The following is a 19,991-nucleotide window of genomic DNA, read 5'->3' as shown; positions in this document are numbered from 1 at the left end:
AGAGTTCCACGATCTCATACCTTCGCCAAATGATGTTAGCCTTTATGAATAAGAAATATACTAATCACCCTGATTATGCAAATAGGATCCTCAATTGCATGAATTATATCAGTCTGTTGATCATATTCTCCACCAAAAGACAGTCTTATCTTAACAAAGAATGCCATTTTCTCATAAATTATGCAAATGTGGTCCTTATTTGAATAAGTTATGTTTAATTATGTTCACCTTCACTTAACTTTAAAACACCCCAAGTATGAAATTCCAGGCAGTTACCACTATGCAATTATAACATTTTCTCATTAATTATGCAAATTAAGTCTTCATTTGCATAATCGATATTTGCCTGTGTTTCTCTCGTTCTTAATAACATATGTTACAAGCTTGAACTTCCTATCATGGAATGCAGCTGATGTATAGAATTTCCTCATTAATTATGCAAATTACATCAATATTTGCATAATTGTAATATCATTATGTCAAGCATCACTTAAGCTACCTACATACCAAAAATCACGATGATCCATCAATCGGTTCCTGAGTTATCCTCTTTTAAACATTTGTCCTTTAAACCCCCCTGCAGTTCTAGAGCAAGCAACTAGGGGGCTCATGCTCATGTCACTTCATCCCCAGCACAAGAGCTATCTACCATCTAAATTTCGTCACCCTAACATGTCTGGATCATGAGATATCAAAACCGGAAGTTCTGCTGCAGTACCATGACAAGCCGCCAGGTGGCCCAAAATCTAATCATTTTGAGGTCTCATCAAGACCTACCCACCTACCAAATATCAAGTCAGTCCATTTAAGCCTTCTCAAGTTATCGTGTTGACAGACAGACACACACACACACACATACACGAACGCCTCTGAAAACATAACCTTCTTGGCGAAGGTAATAAAAAGAGTAGGGATGCAATGAAAAAGGACGATGGGAGAGACGACGTACACTCTATCCTTGCCTGCTACAACTGTCCTTTTACACACTGGCCTTAAGCTTACTTCTTTATTCAGATACAATCGGTTACAGATGTGGTGGATATGACAACTTCTTGTTGCTGTCTAAAACGAAATGCAACGCAGATTACGTTTAAGAATACAAAAGTTGTTTCTTGATGCGATATCTTATAATTGGAATAATTCTCTACCCTACACGCCCACGGCTGTTAATACATACCGCCATAACCGCCCACACGCCAGGGGATTTCTTTGCCTCCCCCACTTCTTTCATCTCTCATCCGATGACATTTCAAACTTTCTCGACGAAGTGAAGTTGCGTTGATAGGTTTCTATGAATTCCTTTCTTTGTATCTATTTTCAGCATCGATGTCAACATGCCTCTATTATCATGTTCGTATCTAATTTATTTTCCAGTTTTAAGATGATATGTTGAGCACTCGCAACAACAAAACATCAATTGGTAATTATCTGCACTCACACTCAACGCTTATCAGAAATAACAATGAGGCGAGGTGGGCTGAAAATTCAGATGAACTCGAGTAGGTGAGCTCCCACTACCCCGCTACGCTACATGTGATGACAATAGACAGATGACCTCTGGGTCAAGTGAGGTCAGGGGTCGTATTCCGTGCATCTAATTAATTTCTTTGATCTGTCGCCCAAATAACTACTATTATGTAATAAGGTTCTGTATGTCCTTGTCTTATGATGTGGGTTTTAAGTATGGAACAAACTAAATCAAACACTTTTCTTCGTCTTATGAGGTAAAATTTCAAAATCTTTCAATGTTTGAATATTCCAGTAGTAAGAATTCTGTAAACGTAATCCGTTGTAATAGAACCATACACTTCTGGATGTTCTAGCAGTAAGTGCAATAAGCCGTACAGTGCTATTCACCAACGTTACAGATGTCTAGTTGTCACCTTGGAAATGTTTCTTGTGACTTTGCTATCCTTGGCTTCATGCATCAGATGCAGTGAAGCGAATTTTCTTCAAATTTCTAAATTCCTCTTAGATTGTTTTTCAAGCAGATCTTTTGGTGGTTGCAAGGCAGTATCAAATTGACAAGGCAGTATCATTGACAGTTTGGCAAAAAAAAAGATACCAGTACAAAAAGGGAGCCCCATGACACGTCAATAAGAAGCCGAAGCCTAAACCTTTTCTTGAAGAGTATGATTCCATGCTTACATGATAAGTACGTGGGAAGCCAACGCCATATATATATATATGCACGAGCCACGGGGCTATATACCAGCTATGTGTGGGTGCGAGCCTGTGTGATTGCACACGTAGGCTCGATCCTGCGAATCGAAGTCTTTGGAGACCACGAGCAGGGTGTAATGCACACATCTGATTGTCAATTATACCGCTCTTTTCTCCCCTTGAACCGCCTTATTGGCAGTTACGACCGACGGTAATACATCATCCACTCAGCAACATAGGCTAGGGACCTTCGGTAAAACCGAAAGGATTACTTCGACGTTACCTCGTTGGGTGAGCAGGTTTTAATCCGCTACGTCGCTATCTAGGAGTAATTAATTCCACTCGGCGAGAATTGATTTTGCGTTCTGATGCGGCAGCCAGAAATGCAGGCAATTGATTATAAGCGAGAAAATTAAACTGCTCAAATTAAGAAATGTGGGGAGAATTCCGCAGAGCTAGTTATGATTAGTGTTGAAGTGTGCCGTCTTGTGCTGTAACATTCACGCGTATGGGGCTTGTCCTTGAATTTTATTAGACGGTATTTGCTCCTATTTGTCTATTCGACGTCCTGATTTTCTCTAATATTGTGTCGCAAGTCAACTGAAGCAAGTAGCCACGATATGGCGTATGCTTGAACCATTTCGTGAGAGAAGCAGTCTACAAACGAATTGTTTCTCACGTTTCCACACACAGGTGGGGTAAGAAATGTCAGGTTCACGTCCGCCATGACACTTCGACACCAAAGGTCACGGAGGTCATGTACCCCTGAAACCCTACCGCGAATGAGATCGTTTGCACTCGTAAATGGAATGAGTTGTAGAATGCCTTACTAGCTTATCAAAGTATGAGTTAGAGTTCAATGATTCTATGCGTTTCGTCCACTACGTATTTGTTCAGTTCAGTCTTTTGTGTGCCTTTAGTAAAAATGCAATAATTGTGAATTCTTGCTTAAATCCACTGCAGCTTGAACCAAAAATCACCTAGATTTTGAAAACATCCATCCTAATGTTAACTTTATCAAATTATCAATATTCATTATCACAAAAACCATGGCAATGTCAAAAGGATGATGGTCGGCCTATTTGTTGAGCTATTTTGTTCTGACATCATAAGGACACGGCATTTACGGTAACCTTAACATAACGGATGTACCAGCCTTTCCGTAGCCATCGACAGATGTACCAAACCACGACTCGTGACAAACTCGGCCCGCTGATAGATCCTCACATTTCCATGCTGGAAAAGTTAATGCAATTCGTCCACTTAAATCCCCATTTTATGGCCATCATTCGCTCAACAGACGCTGGCAAAATGACAATTTCCTGCGGGAGTTTACGGCCAGATAACACTGGTCCAATCGATCCTGGCCAATTCTATCTTCATAAAGCGAGGTGGTGACTATAGGAGAACTGTTACACAGGGGACCGGGGATTCGACAGGAGACTCAGGCGGGGACCGGGAGTATGGGAACCCCGTTAGTCATGCGTTTCGCGTCGGAGACGTATAGTTGCCGATATTGACAGAGACTGTGGCGCTAAGGCCCTGTCGATTCTAACTCTGACGAATTGGAAACCCAATGTGACAAAATGAAGGGGCTACTTAGTTTTAATCTCTGTGTGTGTGAGTAAATTTTCCTGTTACACGATGAAGAATAAGAAATTTCACTAGCCTCTTCTTAGCAATATAAATGGATTGAAAAAAATGACAGGACGTTGAAACATTACGGGTATGCAGGGAGAATCAGATGCCTAGGAAAGCATTAGCCATAAATATATTATATCATATCTTAACGATAACGTTACAATAAGGAGGATATATTAAAGTTCAAACACTTATGAGGAATAGGTCGAAGAAAATCTGATTATATTTTTACCATCACTGGAATATTGCGGGTTTTATGTGTTGGCTCAATTTTTCCAAAACTAATCATGGCTTTTTATATGCTCGTTAAAGTTGACTATATGTAGCCCTGTATTTGACATTTATTAATAATGTTGGCTCGGAGATGTAGACTTTAATTGCAGGCTTTTAATTACCCGAATCATCACTTCATATCGCTAGTAGGACATGGTTTTAAACATGGTTATCACCAAGATATGGTTATTACACATCTAATCTGAGATTTTACACATCAATTGTGTTCAGTGCTTCACTGAAAGTGTGCAGAAGTCAATACGATAAAGAAATCTTGAATCGTGCTGTACATCTTTAGTGTGTATCTCTTAAAGTATGAGTTAGCCTTATAGCAGTACGTGATATGAGTTAACCTTTTCATTGATTTAGAATATGTTATCAAGGTTCAATGTTACCAAAGGTTACCGTCCTCATAATTCAAGTCTAATGAGTTAATATAACTCATAGCTATATGAAAGTCAGATTCGAAAGTTTGAAAATCTTTTGTTGACATGTTCTGCAGGGTCAAACGTTTGTGTGGCGACGATCTATAGCTAAGGGAAAATGGCGACCTTTGCTACTGAAATCTCGCGAGATTTCAACGGTGCTTCTCGAGAAAAGCCAAATATGGAACGTCTTCATGACTACGAATCCTCACTTTCAGGACAATATTTAAACTAGACTGGTTTATAGTAAGTTATTACAAATACTGTATGGAAACACCAACCAGTTGTGAATCACCGTTATTCTGCACACTGTAGTTAGTTCCAATCACTCTTATGGCGTTTTGAAATGTAACGACATTGGTTACGACTCTATATCCTATTAGGAGCAAACGTAAAGCTAACCACTTAACCAATACGCGTGCATTTCTATCGCTGACGATTGCCTCTGTGGTACTTCAACCATTTAGGCCAGCAACTGGATTTGATTACTATCTACACCGTAACGCTGGCGTTGATGCTTTATGAATTGAAGCAATATGGTGAGCTAAAGTCTGTGTCATTACATGCTAAATGTAAACAGAACTATTATTTCCAATGTGCTAGCGGGTTTTCATAGCAGTGATATACCATGCCCCAAGGACAGACATCACTTAAGCTCCTGTTCGATTCTGCAACAACAGGAGCTTTTTGACTAATTTGCATCATCTTGTCTTGACTTGTCAAACCTTAGTTTCCTTTTGGACTTCCAAAAATTGTCTTCAATTATCACATATCCATCAATAGTTCGTGCTTATAAACCTGCATTTCTCCTCTGGTCTCTTAGTGTCACTGACGAAAGGTAGTGGATGCTACCTGAAACGTCTGACGGTTTCCAAAATCATATCCAGTTGCTTGGCTAACTGCTTTTTGGTGCATGATTGTTTAGTTCACAGGCGATGAAAAAGCTAATAAAATTTGTGGATGCCACACATGGTAAATCAGTGGCTACTCTAAGTAGTAGCGAATTCGACAGACCATGCCGCCAAGAAATATCAGAAGTGTTTTCCAATGAGATGATTATCATAAACTATCACTTCCAGAAAACGTGTCCTGGGTACAGAAGTCAATGGGATTGTGGAAATTGTTTGATTCTTATTTTCGACTGCCATCGATTGAAGTAATAGGATACGCCCGGGAAGAACTGGAATGCATCCAAAAGTCCATCCGTCATCTGATTAAACGGAGCACTGGCATCGATCGGGGAAAAACAATAGTAATCAAACAGAGCAGACCCCGATAGCACGACCTCTGCACTATAGCTTGGGCAGCCGCCATGTTTGTTTTGACCCACCACAACAAACAAGTTAGAACTGGAATGTTCCTCACGTGACTTCCGACCAATCACCGCATCATATACAGTCTATGTTCTGCAATCTCTGACACAGTCTGTGACAAGTGGATCTCCGGTAGCTGCTTGACTGGTGAGATATGTACGAATACATGGGAAAGACGTAACACTGCCAGAAGATAAGCTATTAATGGACTTGAACACTCCGATGTAACGATTTTCGCATCAGTAAGCTCCGAGGGCCTGTCATTTTCTAACTTGATAACGGAGCGGCTCAAGATCTCTAAGTGGTGGAGCACGTTAGCTGTCAGTTCCTATTTCATTTTGACCGAAGCTATAACTTATACGTGCCCTCTATTGGGCCTCATATTTCGTAGAATAGGATTTTTATGAGCCCAAAACTCGTTACGGAAGACGCATAAGAAAAGCGAGAAAAGCCCCCAGTCACTCGGAGCGCAGCCGTCTCCCAAGCCGGTATAGACTGACGGCAAACGGATACGCATATTGACATCCCGCAGGTCTGAGGTAATGAATGATTGCTATATTCTGTATTCGCTGGGAAATTAACCTACGGGCTCGATATTACCGAGTCAGAATGAAAGGGCTCCGCTGACTGGTCCGGACGTTTGAAGGTGACGGTCGTGGATACTGTGACAGACCCGGAGTCTCCTCTCCTGGTGTTCTCACCTCAATCACTGCCTGTCAATCACCCAGAACGTCCTTCAACGCAACCAACGCCGCCTGGGCATGGGATAAGCTCCCGAAGACTGCGCTAACATCTCTCCGGTAAGTATATATCATATCGAGAACGACAGACAAAGATGGAAGCTTGGGTGGATTTCCCGCCTATTGTACATCCTGGCGTCGTCTGTCATGCGTTTTCACCTGCCAGAACCCCAACCCTCCACCGTCCGTTTGCCGAGGTCTCCCGGGGTTAGACATGTCAGTCCCGGCTTTACACCTACTCTATCCCCGGCGTTTACTCTTTAATCACACCGCCACAGACCAGCCATTTTTGCAGATACCAGTGTCTAGACATTAGCTATTTATACAGCCCTTAGGGATCCGGTGCGTAGGTATTCTTTCGTGGCGTAAAAAAAGTTGTTATCATATTAATGGCGGTACATTTTCTGGGTATCGATCGAGTTGTTGTATCTCGGATGTTGACAGCCCCGCGCGTGAATCAAACCCGGTGATATTAATGATATCTGACGAGAAGTTAGCTCTGTAGAGTGCAGCTTTGTTGTGTGAAATTCCCATAACATTTTCCCTTGCTAACAACGGTGTGTTTTCAGTAAAATGATCCCGCCGGATTGAGTAGGTTTTGATGAGTAGGATTATAACGCATTTTTTCTTTCGCCCGAACGTTCCCGGGTGTAAATAGAGGAAATCTGCAGGGAACTACAAGTTCTCTCAGATGGGTGTTTGATTGGACGAAGGTAGCGCTGCTCAGACGCGAGTCCATTTCAGTCTTATTGGGTAGATAGAGTGTACGTGACCCGACTGCTGCCGACAGACGGATCGGTACTCATGTTCTCGTGCCCCTTTTCTCGGATTAACATGTGTTTCTCATCAACACGCTCACATTGAAGACAACTTCTCTTCGTAGATCCACCATCTTTGAGTCGTCGACATCTGATCTTGTCTACCGACATGGGAATCCGAGACATCCCCGTTCACTGACCTTCATAATCTCTATAAATTATTCACGGAAAAAAATTATTGGAAACATCGGCAAACATCACACATCATCAAATGGCGTGGCTGTGTGCGAGGATGTTTGATGAGATGTATTTATTGAGAGTACGACGTCACTCGGCGCCGCGCATATTCTGTAGAATATCCCTACTTTCGGTTATGGTGGAATTACGGTTGGCAGTAAAAAAAGAAGCATACATAAGTATGAGATATTCTTGATGTCAGAAAGGTTGGGAACATTCTCACAGCCAGACTTCTCAGAGATAGGTCCGTAGAGGCAGAGCACTGGGCCGTGGCAGGAGGGATAGTATCAATTTGTCAGAAGACCTGCACGTGTGTGCCTACGTTTTCCTATTTGTTTTAAGTGCAGGGCCAGCAGACAGACAACTGTTCGACCAGGCACGTCGTCATGATGGCGGCCTTCTGTACAGCGCTGATCCTCACAGCGGTCCACTACACCACAGGTAAGGCTTACGGTTCAACCATTCTTTTTAAAAGCCTTCAAAGCGATTAATTTCAGGGCAGCAAAATTGGAACTGAATAAGGCAATCTTTGTGACACTGACACATACTGCTATACATTAGCAGCATTTTGTACTCAGCATTTTGAACTGCGGGCATTTAAAACTGCAGAAACAAGCCCCAAGACGAGTCCTTTATTTTCTGGCTGGTACCCTAAAATCAGTCCAGGGACCTTCCAGTTACCATTTTCCGTCAGAATGTTTGGACTCTTTGCTCCGTGAGGGTACATTAGGATAGTGTGGTTTCAACTAGATAAATGACTAGAATATTGGCTTTGAAAAATCGGGTTTCCAAGACCTAAAAACTGCATTGGATGCCTTTAAGTATGAACTAAACAACATGTACGCTGTTTTTGGAGAAAACTCTCACGACCGTGGTAAACTATAACCGCACCACTGGCAAATTCAGGAGCATTCACTGGGGAACCACATTGCATGGGATATATATTGTTATGGCTGTGAGGGAAATATACTACTCCTAGAAAGCTCATTCTATTGAAGGAAAATGGCATGTTATATGATACCATATGATACGCGCTTAGTCTAATGGAACCGCGTGTTCTAACTAAACCTTGGGTATTTGTGGCCATTGCTGTACATGTAGTTGTTTTAGAATATCTTTGCAGTTTGAATTTTTATGCCTATTGAAACGGTGCAAGTTAAAATGGTGGACTTCAATACCTAGATTAGATAGAATGTATTCGCTAATAATTCCGAAGACTTTTACGTTATTCTGTTATCCTTGTATCCTATGTACTATGTTACTCAGTATGATATGCATTTAACATCATACTCCAATGTATGCATTTTAGCCCCATGGGCATTAAGAAGCAAATAAAGATTCTGCATTTTACAATAGGAAAGTCCATCTAAAGTATGCAAACGTTTCTTTGATCCATTTTACGTGCAGTGGATGGGATATACCCGCTCCCCTGGTATACTAGAAATCGATCAATCGGAAACGTTTGGATGTCGATAAATAACGACTGGCGTTCAGCCACTGCCGTTACGCAAGTGTGAAAAACGCCCCACATAAGCCACGTAAGGGGTCACCGTTCTCCATCAATTCAGTATCATACCCGGCTCGATTTCCCCACAGATTAGCGTGTGTTTCGATTGTCCATAATGTCATCATGCGTTTAGGCTGATTTGGTCCTGTTCGGTTGCTAGCAATGCAGAGAACTGCAAACAGAACAAAAAGGGCTACATATTTGTACTGGTGAATAGAATATACAGTCTGTTCTAATGTCGGTGAAGGTTAGACACCCAGGTAATGAGGATACGCCAAAAAAACAGTTACTCAATCAAAGTATGATTTTGGAAACGGCCAGACGTTTCAGGTACCATCCGCTACCTTTCGTCAGTGACACTGGAGACTACAGGAGAATTGCAGAATTATAAGCACAATCTGTTCTAACTCTTACTGTTTGATGGTGGATAGTAAAACTTACGGTCGTGTTATATACATAATCTAATACAATAATCTAACATAATATCATCTATGATGTTTGTAGCAATTGAAGTTGTGTCTTCTGGGTGACCGGTAGCCCCGCCCACCTTGGGCAAAAGGTACAAGATTAATGAATTGCCAAAACGTAGGGCATTGACCCACATGTCGCTACTTATTACATGTTGACCTTTGCTATAGGAAATGTACACTGACATAAAATACCTTCTTCACTTTGTTAGACCTGCTGACAATTATAGCTTTATATTCTTCACTAGAAAATCATACTGTAAAACAAACCGATCGGATACCGTGCGGAAGAAAATATGAGATACTTCTTTAAACATGTTCTTAATATCGAACAAAAACAAACAGGAAAATATGTATGGCAAATTAGACAAATATACATCATAACCAAAAGGCAAAAAGGAATAGCTTATACATTAGAATATATACTAAACCCTTATCAAATTAATGCCAATAATAAACAGTTAATCAAAATAAGGCTTCGAAATCTGAATCAAAGAAGAATGTGGCAAAATCAAGCAACAAAACAGCCAAAGTAATAAGAAGGTCCCTGAGTTACAAGAAGGTGCCTGACTTACTTTTTACTGAAAATATATTGTATCTTATAGGTCCGGGTACCATTGTGGGCTATAGTTGGGCGTTGTCTCAGTATACAGAAAAGGTTCCATGTCGCCATTGACCCTGAACACTCTAGCCGCCCAGGTGATGTTGTGCGTATATATATGTCTTCCCGGGCTAAGTTTTGGCGGTTGCGTGCCGCCGCTGGGGGTTACGATTGATCGAGGCTCTAGGTTTTTAGCGAACGACCCCATATCGATCGGGAAAACCAATTCGTCACCCAAACCCGTTCCGTAGTTCTTGCCGCTACACCGGGAATTGGGAGGTAGAAATTCATTCCGGTTGAAAGGGGTACACCGGACGGTAAAAAGAAAAGCTTCACAAGATAAGGCCGGCTTGCTCAGCGAAACGTGTAGCAGCGAATCATTCACCAGGGGAGCAAAGCTGCTACACTAAAAGGACAAAATCCGCATTTCAAGTTAATTTCCGACATTTCAATACCCCTTTAAACATCACTGCATGTGGACATCCCGCTCGAGTCCGCTAAGAACCAGTGACTGGCGTTAACTATCGCGCCGCGTTTGATAATAAGTTCTCTCTGGTCTTTCATTTACTACTTGGCTGCGTTCGCTGGCGCTTGCAGCAATCGTAACTAATTACCTGTATGGTCTGCTTCTCTTACTGTACTGCGGGCTGGAAAAATATGAAGTACCGTGTGTCTGTGTTTGCAGACTCCCATAGGGGAAGGGATAGAGCGGTCCCTGCATAAGCTTAGCCTGGTATCCAGTCTATTGTGGTTGGGGCAGGCTGTCTTCGGAGCTCTAATAGTTTTTCCCCGTCCAGCTCAATAGACCACCCGGTAGTCCTCCTGAGTGTTACGTCTGTAGAGTTTTGCACGCCAGGAGTTGATTGGCCCGTAATTTAACTCCCGTCGTGCAAAACCTACCGGAAAACCTAGCTGAGTCGGGCGGGGAAGAGCTCCTGCAGCCCCGAAGAAAACCTGCCCCAACCACGATAGACTGGGCACCAGGCGAGTATATTAAAGCTATGGGTAGTAGTAAGCCTGCTCTACGCTGGCCCTGAATGTTACATGTTATTCGTCCTGTCGTACGAGTGAGCCGGTCAAAGATGGATGGAAGTCATTATTGTAGTAATTGGCATCTCGTCTCGGGGCAAGGCTTGCGGGGAGGCTGGAGGACGGGAAAATGAGAATTGCTCGTGACCGTCCGAGGTCGTAACAGCCCCGCATATTGGCGACATGGAAGTATTACTTATGATCTTGTTCTGTCTTGCGGAGAGACCTCGGATAGCGCTCCGCAGGTGGAATTACATATACTAGAGCCTTGTGAGAAATATGGCTGGCCTGGAGCCATCATGTTTATCGAGGTGTTCTGAGTCTTATGGATATTATTTTTCATACAGGCTTGGGAAAGCTAGTTAAATCTTAACGTATGTACAGTATCAGATAGACTATAGTATAGTTATGTATGTCAAAACCTGTCGTGCATAGGGCGGCGCTCATCTCTGTTTCTGTAGCACTTGGGCCACAAAACTGTATAAGCATATGTACTACATACAGTACGAGGCTATTCCACTGGTAGTGGCGTGTCTGAAACAAATATATAACCAACATCTTCCTTCTCATTGGTGAAGAATCAAGTGAAGAATAAACTTGACCAACAGCCATGACAAGGACCATTTATCAACAAGATTCTCAACGGCCAGTCGGAACATATCTATGGTTAACCGATTAAAAGAAAGGCAATTTATTGCAAACTCCTATCACGCACCTTCACAGAGACATTAATCCTATGTAATGTTGTAACCTTTCGAAGCTTGAGCCGCCGCTTAATTAACAGTGCCGATCGAGTGCAGACACCGCGGAGTTTTAATCAAGGGATATCATGGCAAGATTAACAGTCACTGTGGTGCTGACAACCTGCCTATATGCATACATACATACATACAGGCAGAGTGAAAGTAAATGTATCTAATTTTTATAACAGCAAGTTAGATAAACTATAAACGTAACATTTGCAAAGCAAATGCATAATGTTTACCTTCACAAAAAGTCTGCTCTGTTGATTCTTACTCAAACACGAATGTATTATATGATGACATGAGACTAAATCCCTCCTGCTATAAAACTGCAACATGATGTAAGCCAACACTAGTTATCATGGTGACAGACGCCTGGTCCTGGACCTTATTTGTTTGGAGAAGAAGAAGAAGAAGAGGAAGAAGAAACTGAGCAAAAACAATATGTTTTTCTTCGGTAAACATAATTAAGAAGATGATGCCGCCTTGCAAATTGCTTAGATAGGATATGCTTGCAGCGAAATATGAAACGTTAACCCCCATAAAATGTCAGCAGTTTGATACTAGTAGTAATTATGTAACCCGAACAAACCATGGGTGGGGAGGGGGGTGGTACTAGTATTAGGGCTGACGTCACTATTGCCTTGCGCAGTGAGTGTACAAAAAATTATTGTAGCTTCTAGTTACTATCCTTGAAAATCCTTTTTTTCTCTTGATAATTTTGGTCCTGTTTGGAGACTTTTGGGCTAGAAGTGACAGACAGGGTCTAATCCTTTCTACTTTGGTCAGGTTTTGTTTATTTCACCAGTTTTTACTTTAGTGGCGTAATGAGAGACCTGAGTGTTGATTTCTTGTCCGTCCAGGGAGGATGGATATGATGAGGAAATCAGGCCTCTACTGGGCAGGGTTTTCACGGGCTAACAGTTAGAAAACTAGTTACTATCGATGCCAGTTTTTAAAATACTGTTCACTGTATCGTTACTGTGAATGGCTTGACTTTCTCTTAACCAGGAGTAACAGTGTCGCCAGGCTCATACACCACGGTGACCGGCTTCGTGGGAGAGACCGTCATCCTCCCGGCCAGTCACGGGCAGAACTACACCGTCTTCGCCGAGACCTGGAACAAGATGATCGGGGGGGTCCACGGGGTCAGGCAGGCCGTGTTCATGTTCTCTCCCGTCACCAACACCACCATGTCCCTGGGACCGCTCAAGGGACGAGCCGAGCTGGGGACCAGGGGGTCACTGAAGGTCACCGACGTCAGACGGGAGGACGAGGGGCTGTACGTCCTGACCAGTCTGCTCGATGTGATTGGTCAAGAGGAATACTACGTCATCTTGAGAGTACTGTGTAAGTAACCATTCTGTATTTGATTGGATAAGACGCGTGTACTCAACGGTGGTAACATTAGCGACGTGGCTAAGAGAAGCACTACGTCAACGGGAGGACTTTGTAAGTGACCTTTAATTTGGTAAGGCACAAGTGTACTCAACAGTGGCAAACATTAGTGACTGGGCTAAGAGAAGTACTGCGTCATTTTGAATATATCCTGTGACTACTTCAACATTGATTTGGTAAGACATACGTACACGGCAATGGCAAACATTAGAGACATGGCTGAGTGTCTGGATGGCACTACAAGTGACTACTGCAACATGATTTGGTAAGACACTTGCTCAACAGTGGCAAACATTAGTGACTGGGCTAAGAGAAGTATTACGTAATTTTGAAGATACTCTGTAAATGACTACTTCAACATTAATTTGTTAAGACACATGTACTCATCAGTGGCAAACACTAGTTAGGTGGCCAAGAAGAGTATTGCGGCATCTTAAGGATACTGTGTAAGTAACTACTAGTACTGTGATTGACTGGGTAAGACAGTTGTACTCAACAGTAGTAAATACTAGTGACGTGGCTAAGAGGAGTAGTGCGTCATCTTGAGGACACTTTTTAAGTGACCACTAAGATATTGATTGGGTAAGACAGATGTACTCAACAGTAGTAAACATTAGTAACGTGGCTGAGAGGAGTAATGCGTCATCATGAGGATACTGTGTAAGTGACCACTGAGATGTTGATTGGGTAAGACAGCTGTACTCGACAATGGTAAACATTAGTGACGTGTCTAAGACCAATACTGCGTCATCTGGGGACACTGTAAGTAAAAATTTAAACCTTAATTGGGCAGTGCTTATGTGCTGTGGCATATACATGTACGATGTACGCAACAGTTGTATATTCAGGAGGGAAATCCGTGAAACCACACTCATGTGTAATTGTCATATGGCTAACGTCAAATGAACGCGTTACTTGACATAGGAACGAGTGAAGTTTCGTAGGAACAGTACTTAACTGTAATAATAAATGTTAGAAAATTTATTAATCTGATCCTATACTTTAAAGTTTGTAAGAGGTTGTCATATATTTTTAAAAGGTAGATCTACATCAGTCTATTCCATAATGGCTAGCTGATTTTAGATGATATAAAGTATAGCGGTATCATTCCCCTTAGATATTCCAGACTCAACAATCAATCAACAATACCCCTTGTGTATTACGTACAATAGATTGCGGAGAAGAACAGACAATGCCGTCCAAACAGATAGCAGACATCTAGGAATCTACAGTGCCCAGTGCTTGCATTATACGCCAGTTTGCATTGTTGTGATATGTATACCACCGTTAGTAGCTGTCAGTAGCCATGTTTTGGTGTTCATATTTTAGGTGCAGAACAACGCTCACAAAATGTATAACAGCTTGGATGAACTAGCTGAACAAACGTATCCCTCCAGGTGTTACACGCCGATTAGGTGTCCAGTTCCGACCGTCCCTCACACTAAAATGGCTATACAGCATACTAGTCTGATTTAAAGCCTAATATAGCCGTGTTAACTGCATACGAGAAGAGGCCAAACGACGCCGTTAACTTGTTATTACCCGTGGGATACCATACAGACCCGTAGCTATTTTGTGTTTCACGTCAGAGCCGGTACTATCTCCTTCCTGCAGTTTGGTGAAAAGGTCTTTGTTTCAATGGAAAGACGCATATGCCGCTGCATAGATAGGTTTTCCCACATGTGTAAGGTGTGAATCATGAATGTACAAAAAGAAGCGGTGTTAGCGGGAATTTCGCATGCTGAATAGCCCTGTCTTAGGTCCTGACTGAAGGAAAATAATTATGCTTTTACGAGGCAATGGCATTTTCTGGTCGTTCGAGGAAACCGGACACTCAGTGGCTTTGATGTTCTACTCAGTCTGCATGGAGTCTTGTCGCCATCATGCACAATTTGGCCTTCAGTCAATCACACCATACGTCAGAGGCTGAAGAGTAGTGAAAATAGGACTTTGATTGACATGAAGGTCAAGTGGTACCAACGAGTCTTTTTTTCCAACCAGAAACTGCCAAATAAGTCATGACTATGATACAGTGCCATGTCAGCACTATTTTTATCATCTAGTAGTTTTTCAATGCTTCCGAAAGTAACTGTAAAAGTTTTGTTTTATTCTCACAGCAAGACCAGGTGTAAAGATTGACTCCAAGAAGACAGTGGTGGCAGTGGAGGGGTCCAACGTCGTGTTAAACTGCTCAGTCAACGACAGCAGCACACTCATTCATCCGCCATCTTGGAAACAAGATGGCCACAAGGTGCGAGGCAGTCACGTGGTGACTGGGAACGTGATTCGGGGCAAAGGTTACGTGTCCCGTCTCGTTCTCTACGCCGTGAAGAGGAACCAGGGAGGAAACTACACCTGCCAGGCCTTACACCGGCACGGAAGGGAGTCAGATTTCGTTCAACTGGAAATAAATTGTAAGTCCTTAACATTTACCTCAGTTTTCCAATGCAGACTACGATGTCAAACAAAATAAGTAACTTTAAGCCGGAAAATTTCACACTGATAAAGTGGTCAGTATTGAATCAATAGCTTTTATATTACCTTAATGAAATGATTTAAGTTGAGTGACATGCGAAAATTGACTTCGATAGTATTAAGCTCTACAAGCAAGATTGACACAAATTGTGTCAAGTAGAATATGTAGTACATTGATAGCAAATAGCCAATTACGGGCCGAAAACGACAGAGGCGTAAGATACGTTTCCCGAAGGAATGAGACATTAGTACACTCAGGAGCACCTCAACACACGATTCCAGTTACCGATCAATTTGAAAACGGGCCAAAACGTCTAATCGACATTCATTGACAAATTGGTTGCTCACCCTGGTTTGTCTGTAAAAGGAAAAGCCAATCGTCGCACGTATGTCATTTGTGGCAAAAGGTCGCGCGGCGGCGATCCTTCAATTCCCCCGGCTTCAAACAGGGTCGATGGAGGTCTCATTAGACCGTACCTCACACAAAGTGGTGGCTGAGTGAACGAACAATAGCGGAGTTCACGAACTCTATTCGCAGGCAGTGGAGGAAGGAGATCGAGTCTGTTGTAATCCTCGTGTTATTAAAAACTCAGGCGGGTGGTCCGCTTACCCACCGCCGTCTCAGTACCACAGCTAGAGACTTAATTGACTCGGTTCCACACAAGTAGCGCAAAATGAAGCATCTACATCTTTTCATTCTGTTATTCTGACAAATGACTAAGGATGCAGGTGGTATTCTTTAACGTTAATGCATAGACCGACAGTAGGCGACTATTTTCATCAGACCTCGTATGCTGCAGATCGAGAGGAGCAAAACTGTCTCGATGTGAAGATCTTATCTCTCTGGTTAATTGCTGTGTAAACCCAGGATACACAAATTCTACTTTGATGTATAGAAAGAGGATTACATGATGGCTATGTTATAAAACAGGTACTCTTGTAAGCAGTGGGGTGTCCTATATCTAATATACTTACATAACCAAATTTATCTATGTTGTTTTGAAAAAAAGTTTTCCCCTAATGTTCTTACAGACCCTGGAAGAGTCATAAATGTGACCAACGTCAGCACCGATAGGAACACAGTGGCTCTTCGGTGCTTGGCGGAGGGTAAGCCCGCCCCGAGCCTGGCCTGGTACCGGTCAGGGTTCCCTCAAGCCATCCGGTCTCACCAGGGAGCCGAGAAGATCGAGCAACTCGTCCTGACCATCCCCAAGTTTCATCGGAACCAGAGCGGGGAGTATTCCTGCGTTGCTGGCAACGGCATCGGCGGGCCCCACTCCACAGCCGTGTACGTATCGTTCGTCCCCCGCCAACAGATGAGGAAACCAACGCCCGGAAAAAACAGACAAGGTATTGACTCGACAGCAAGATGCATAGCCAGCAAAGCCTGGATATAGGCATAACGCACCGTTCTAAATAATTGTTATTGAGCTGCCAGAAGCAATTTCAGCATGTTATATATGCTGACTGTACACGAACATACGGAATATTGATGTTATAAATCCTTCTGCCAAATACTCTCTTCCGTAGGTAAGCTTCGCCCTTGTCACAAGAGAAGATATCAGATATCATATCAATCATCCCAAAGCATGAACCATAAAATATCCGCGTGGAAACATAAAAATAGCCGCGAATTAGATCTGAGACTGAGAGTGCTTTTGCTCCCATTTCTTTCTCATGGAAACTAGCAGCTGCGTACTTTTTATTCCCTACTCGTACTCAAGATCTTATCGAGCGCACCGGAGCGGACGTTAGAAGTTTTTATGACCCTCCCAAACGGACAGTATTTCATCTCAAACTTGTCAACCTGTCAGTGGTGCCCATTATATCAATCCCTTGACGCGAGTGTTAAAAAAGCGCTCGTGGTCACCACTTCCAGAACGCATTTAAAAAGATGTTTTTTTTCCACGCAACCTTGTCAGCATGTCACGGATCCTCTTATTGATGCACAGAAGAAACCGACTATGTATCACAGGCTTTATCTAAGTCTTCATTCGACGTTTTGAATGCCAGTACTTCACCAGTCAACTGACGTACACAGAAATTATATCTTTGAAGGATATCTTCCTTGTCATCACCAGTTGTCTTTGTTTTACCGTTTTCTCGGCATTATCTACGTCTTACAGGTTGACGGTTTACGATACCACGAAGCTGAAGATATAGAGATGTTATCAGAAGGAAAATGAAGTTGCCACCAGTTTCACGAAGCAGCGACCAGAATCACTAAGATTCTTACGAAACTTTGGAAGCAATGCCAACGTTTTAAAACTGAATTTACGCCTCTCCTGATTCCTTCAACCTGATTACACATTACTGAGTACTTCTTCATTAACGTAATTGATCTGTGCTGCGGAAAAGTGATATCTTTATGGAAAATGATTAACGCTCGCTGAATATTAAATAGTCATATAATCATGCAAGAGCCTTTTTTCGGACTCTTGTGCAATTGTACAGCACTTTTAAATATTGTTTAAATAACTTTGATTAACTATGGCGCAACTAACTTAAATCTGGTAAGAAATCCAATTGTGAATAATTATATTGAGTCAACTTAATAAGGATAAATGTTAAGTCAATTCTGTAGAACAGTACTCAACGGTGACATATATATTTCACTAATTGGCGTCCAATGCACAAGAAAATTGCAACTGGATAGATTTTGAAAACTTCCAGATGTTCAAAATGCATCCCCTACATTTCATCAGTGTTATCAGAAGCAAAATGAAGGTAAAGTACAGATCTGTAGTTTAAAAGTTAATTAGCATTACCTTGACTTAATTTTTGTTTCCGATGAACTTCCTACAATTGCCTTCACTTCATTCTAATATCAATTCCTAGTTGTTGGATCTGTACTGTTCAACTGTACAGATTCCAATATAGTAACTTTTAACTTTTCTACCATCAACTGTTGAACTTTGGAACAATCTTTCAAAGGAAATTGCTATGATCAGGGACAGGACAGAGATTTGAATGTGAAGTTAGTTCTTTCCTCAGCGCAAAACTCTGACAGCGTTCTGTCCAGGTAGTCTGGCTGCTAATGCTGAGGGAGAGCTGACATAGACAAAAAACAACCAACGTAGATAGACGACCATGGTATCACTTCAAGTGTACGTGTGTCCGCAGGCTCTGTGCTTGTCTGGGAAAACCAGCTCCTCCGTGTCATCGTGTTCTCCGGCATCGCGGCCTCCTCCGCCTGCCTGCTGCTGGTGATACTGCTGACCGCCCTGGTGCTCTATCGGGGCCGGCAGAGGACTCGAGCAGAGCGGGACAACACTGATCCTCAGGCGGCTTCTGAAGCGCCCAAGATGCCGACAGAGACAAATCCCGACGACTGCAAGAGACCGGATGTTTGGCACACCCCGAGCATTAAGTCCATCCCTGCAACCATGTGTAGGTCGCATAAAGCAGCCAACTTAAGTAAGTCCTACGTTTTGTTTCGCCCGAAGCCGAATGTGGCGCCTCATGCTCGCTGTTTATCAGAGACTCTTTGACATAGCAGATTCCAGCCACTGGCGAACATGAACTTGTATTTAAAGGATAAATGCCTTGCATTGAAACTTGATAAAACTTTGAGATGTATCATGAAAAAAATGAATAGACAGGGTTCTCGATGAGAGTTAATTTTAAAATGTAAGGGATGATTATGTGCTTTCATATTATGGTGGCACTGGGTTTCACTGAGAAAACACATAAAATGCTGGGCACTTATCTCTCCGAGCCATCAAAAGCTTCACCCACTTCTATAGCTTCATTCTTCATAACGTAACAAAATATTGTAAAGTAAGGTCATATTGCACGGTAAGTACAAAGGTTAGGGTGACATTTGAGAGGCCAGTATCCATGCGTGAAATTGTTTTCCACGTTTACCTATCTCGGCAACTGTTCTACAAAATTACTGGTGGCAATACTTTTAGAATATATAGTATACCTTTTATGGCAATGAACAGATATGAAAAGGGACACAGCTAGGCGGGCAAAGTTGCAGTTACATGCTCTGATAGGTATGAGCTATATGTGTGATGGGATGATAGCCACTAGTGCCATTTGTATGTGTTGTGTGTGTGCGTGTGTGTGTGTGTGTGTGTGTGTGTGTGTGTGTGTGTGTGTGTGTGTGTGTGGATAGATGGAGGGAGAGAGAGAGATGGAGAGAGAGAGAGAGAGAGAGAGACAGAGAGAGAAAGGGAAAGATTGCAGAGCTGCTCCTCTGTGTGTTTAATGACG

General features: G+C 42.4%; 1 protein-coding gene across 1 annotated transcript in view; it reads left to right on the top strand.

Moving 5' to 3' along the window:
• Positions 1-7,884: 7,884 nt before the first annotated feature.
• The window catches only part of LOC109486284, a 12,782-nt gene continuing 675 nt past the window's right edge, over positions 7,885-19,991 (top strand). Inside the window, exons 1-5 of the mRNA XM_019790076.1 lie at positions 7,885-7,991; positions 12,909-13,247; positions 15,413-15,709; positions 16,803-17,120; positions 18,894-19,248. Coding sequence (XP_019645635.1) covers positions 7,937-7,991; positions 12,909-13,247; positions 15,413-15,709; positions 16,803-17,120; positions 18,894-19,248 — 1,364 coding nt within the window. The 5' untranslated portion in view covers positions 7,885-7,936. The remainder of the gene's footprint in view (positions 7,992-12,908; positions 13,248-15,412; positions 15,710-16,802; positions 17,121-18,893; positions 19,249-19,991) is intronic.

The sequence above is a fragment of the Branchiostoma belcheri genome, unplaced genomic scaffold (assembly GCF_001625305.1).
Source record: "Branchiostoma belcheri isolate BF01 breed outbred unplaced genomic scaffold, Haploidv18h27 scaffold8, whole genome shotgun sequence".
In the NCBI taxonomy this organism is placed as follows: domain Eukaryota; kingdom Metazoa; phylum Chordata; class Leptocardii; order Amphioxiformes; family Branchiostomatidae; genus Branchiostoma; species Branchiostoma belcheri.
The sequence above is the reverse complement of the archived record's forward strand: the minus strand, read 5'-3'. Positions and strand labels throughout refer to the sequence as shown.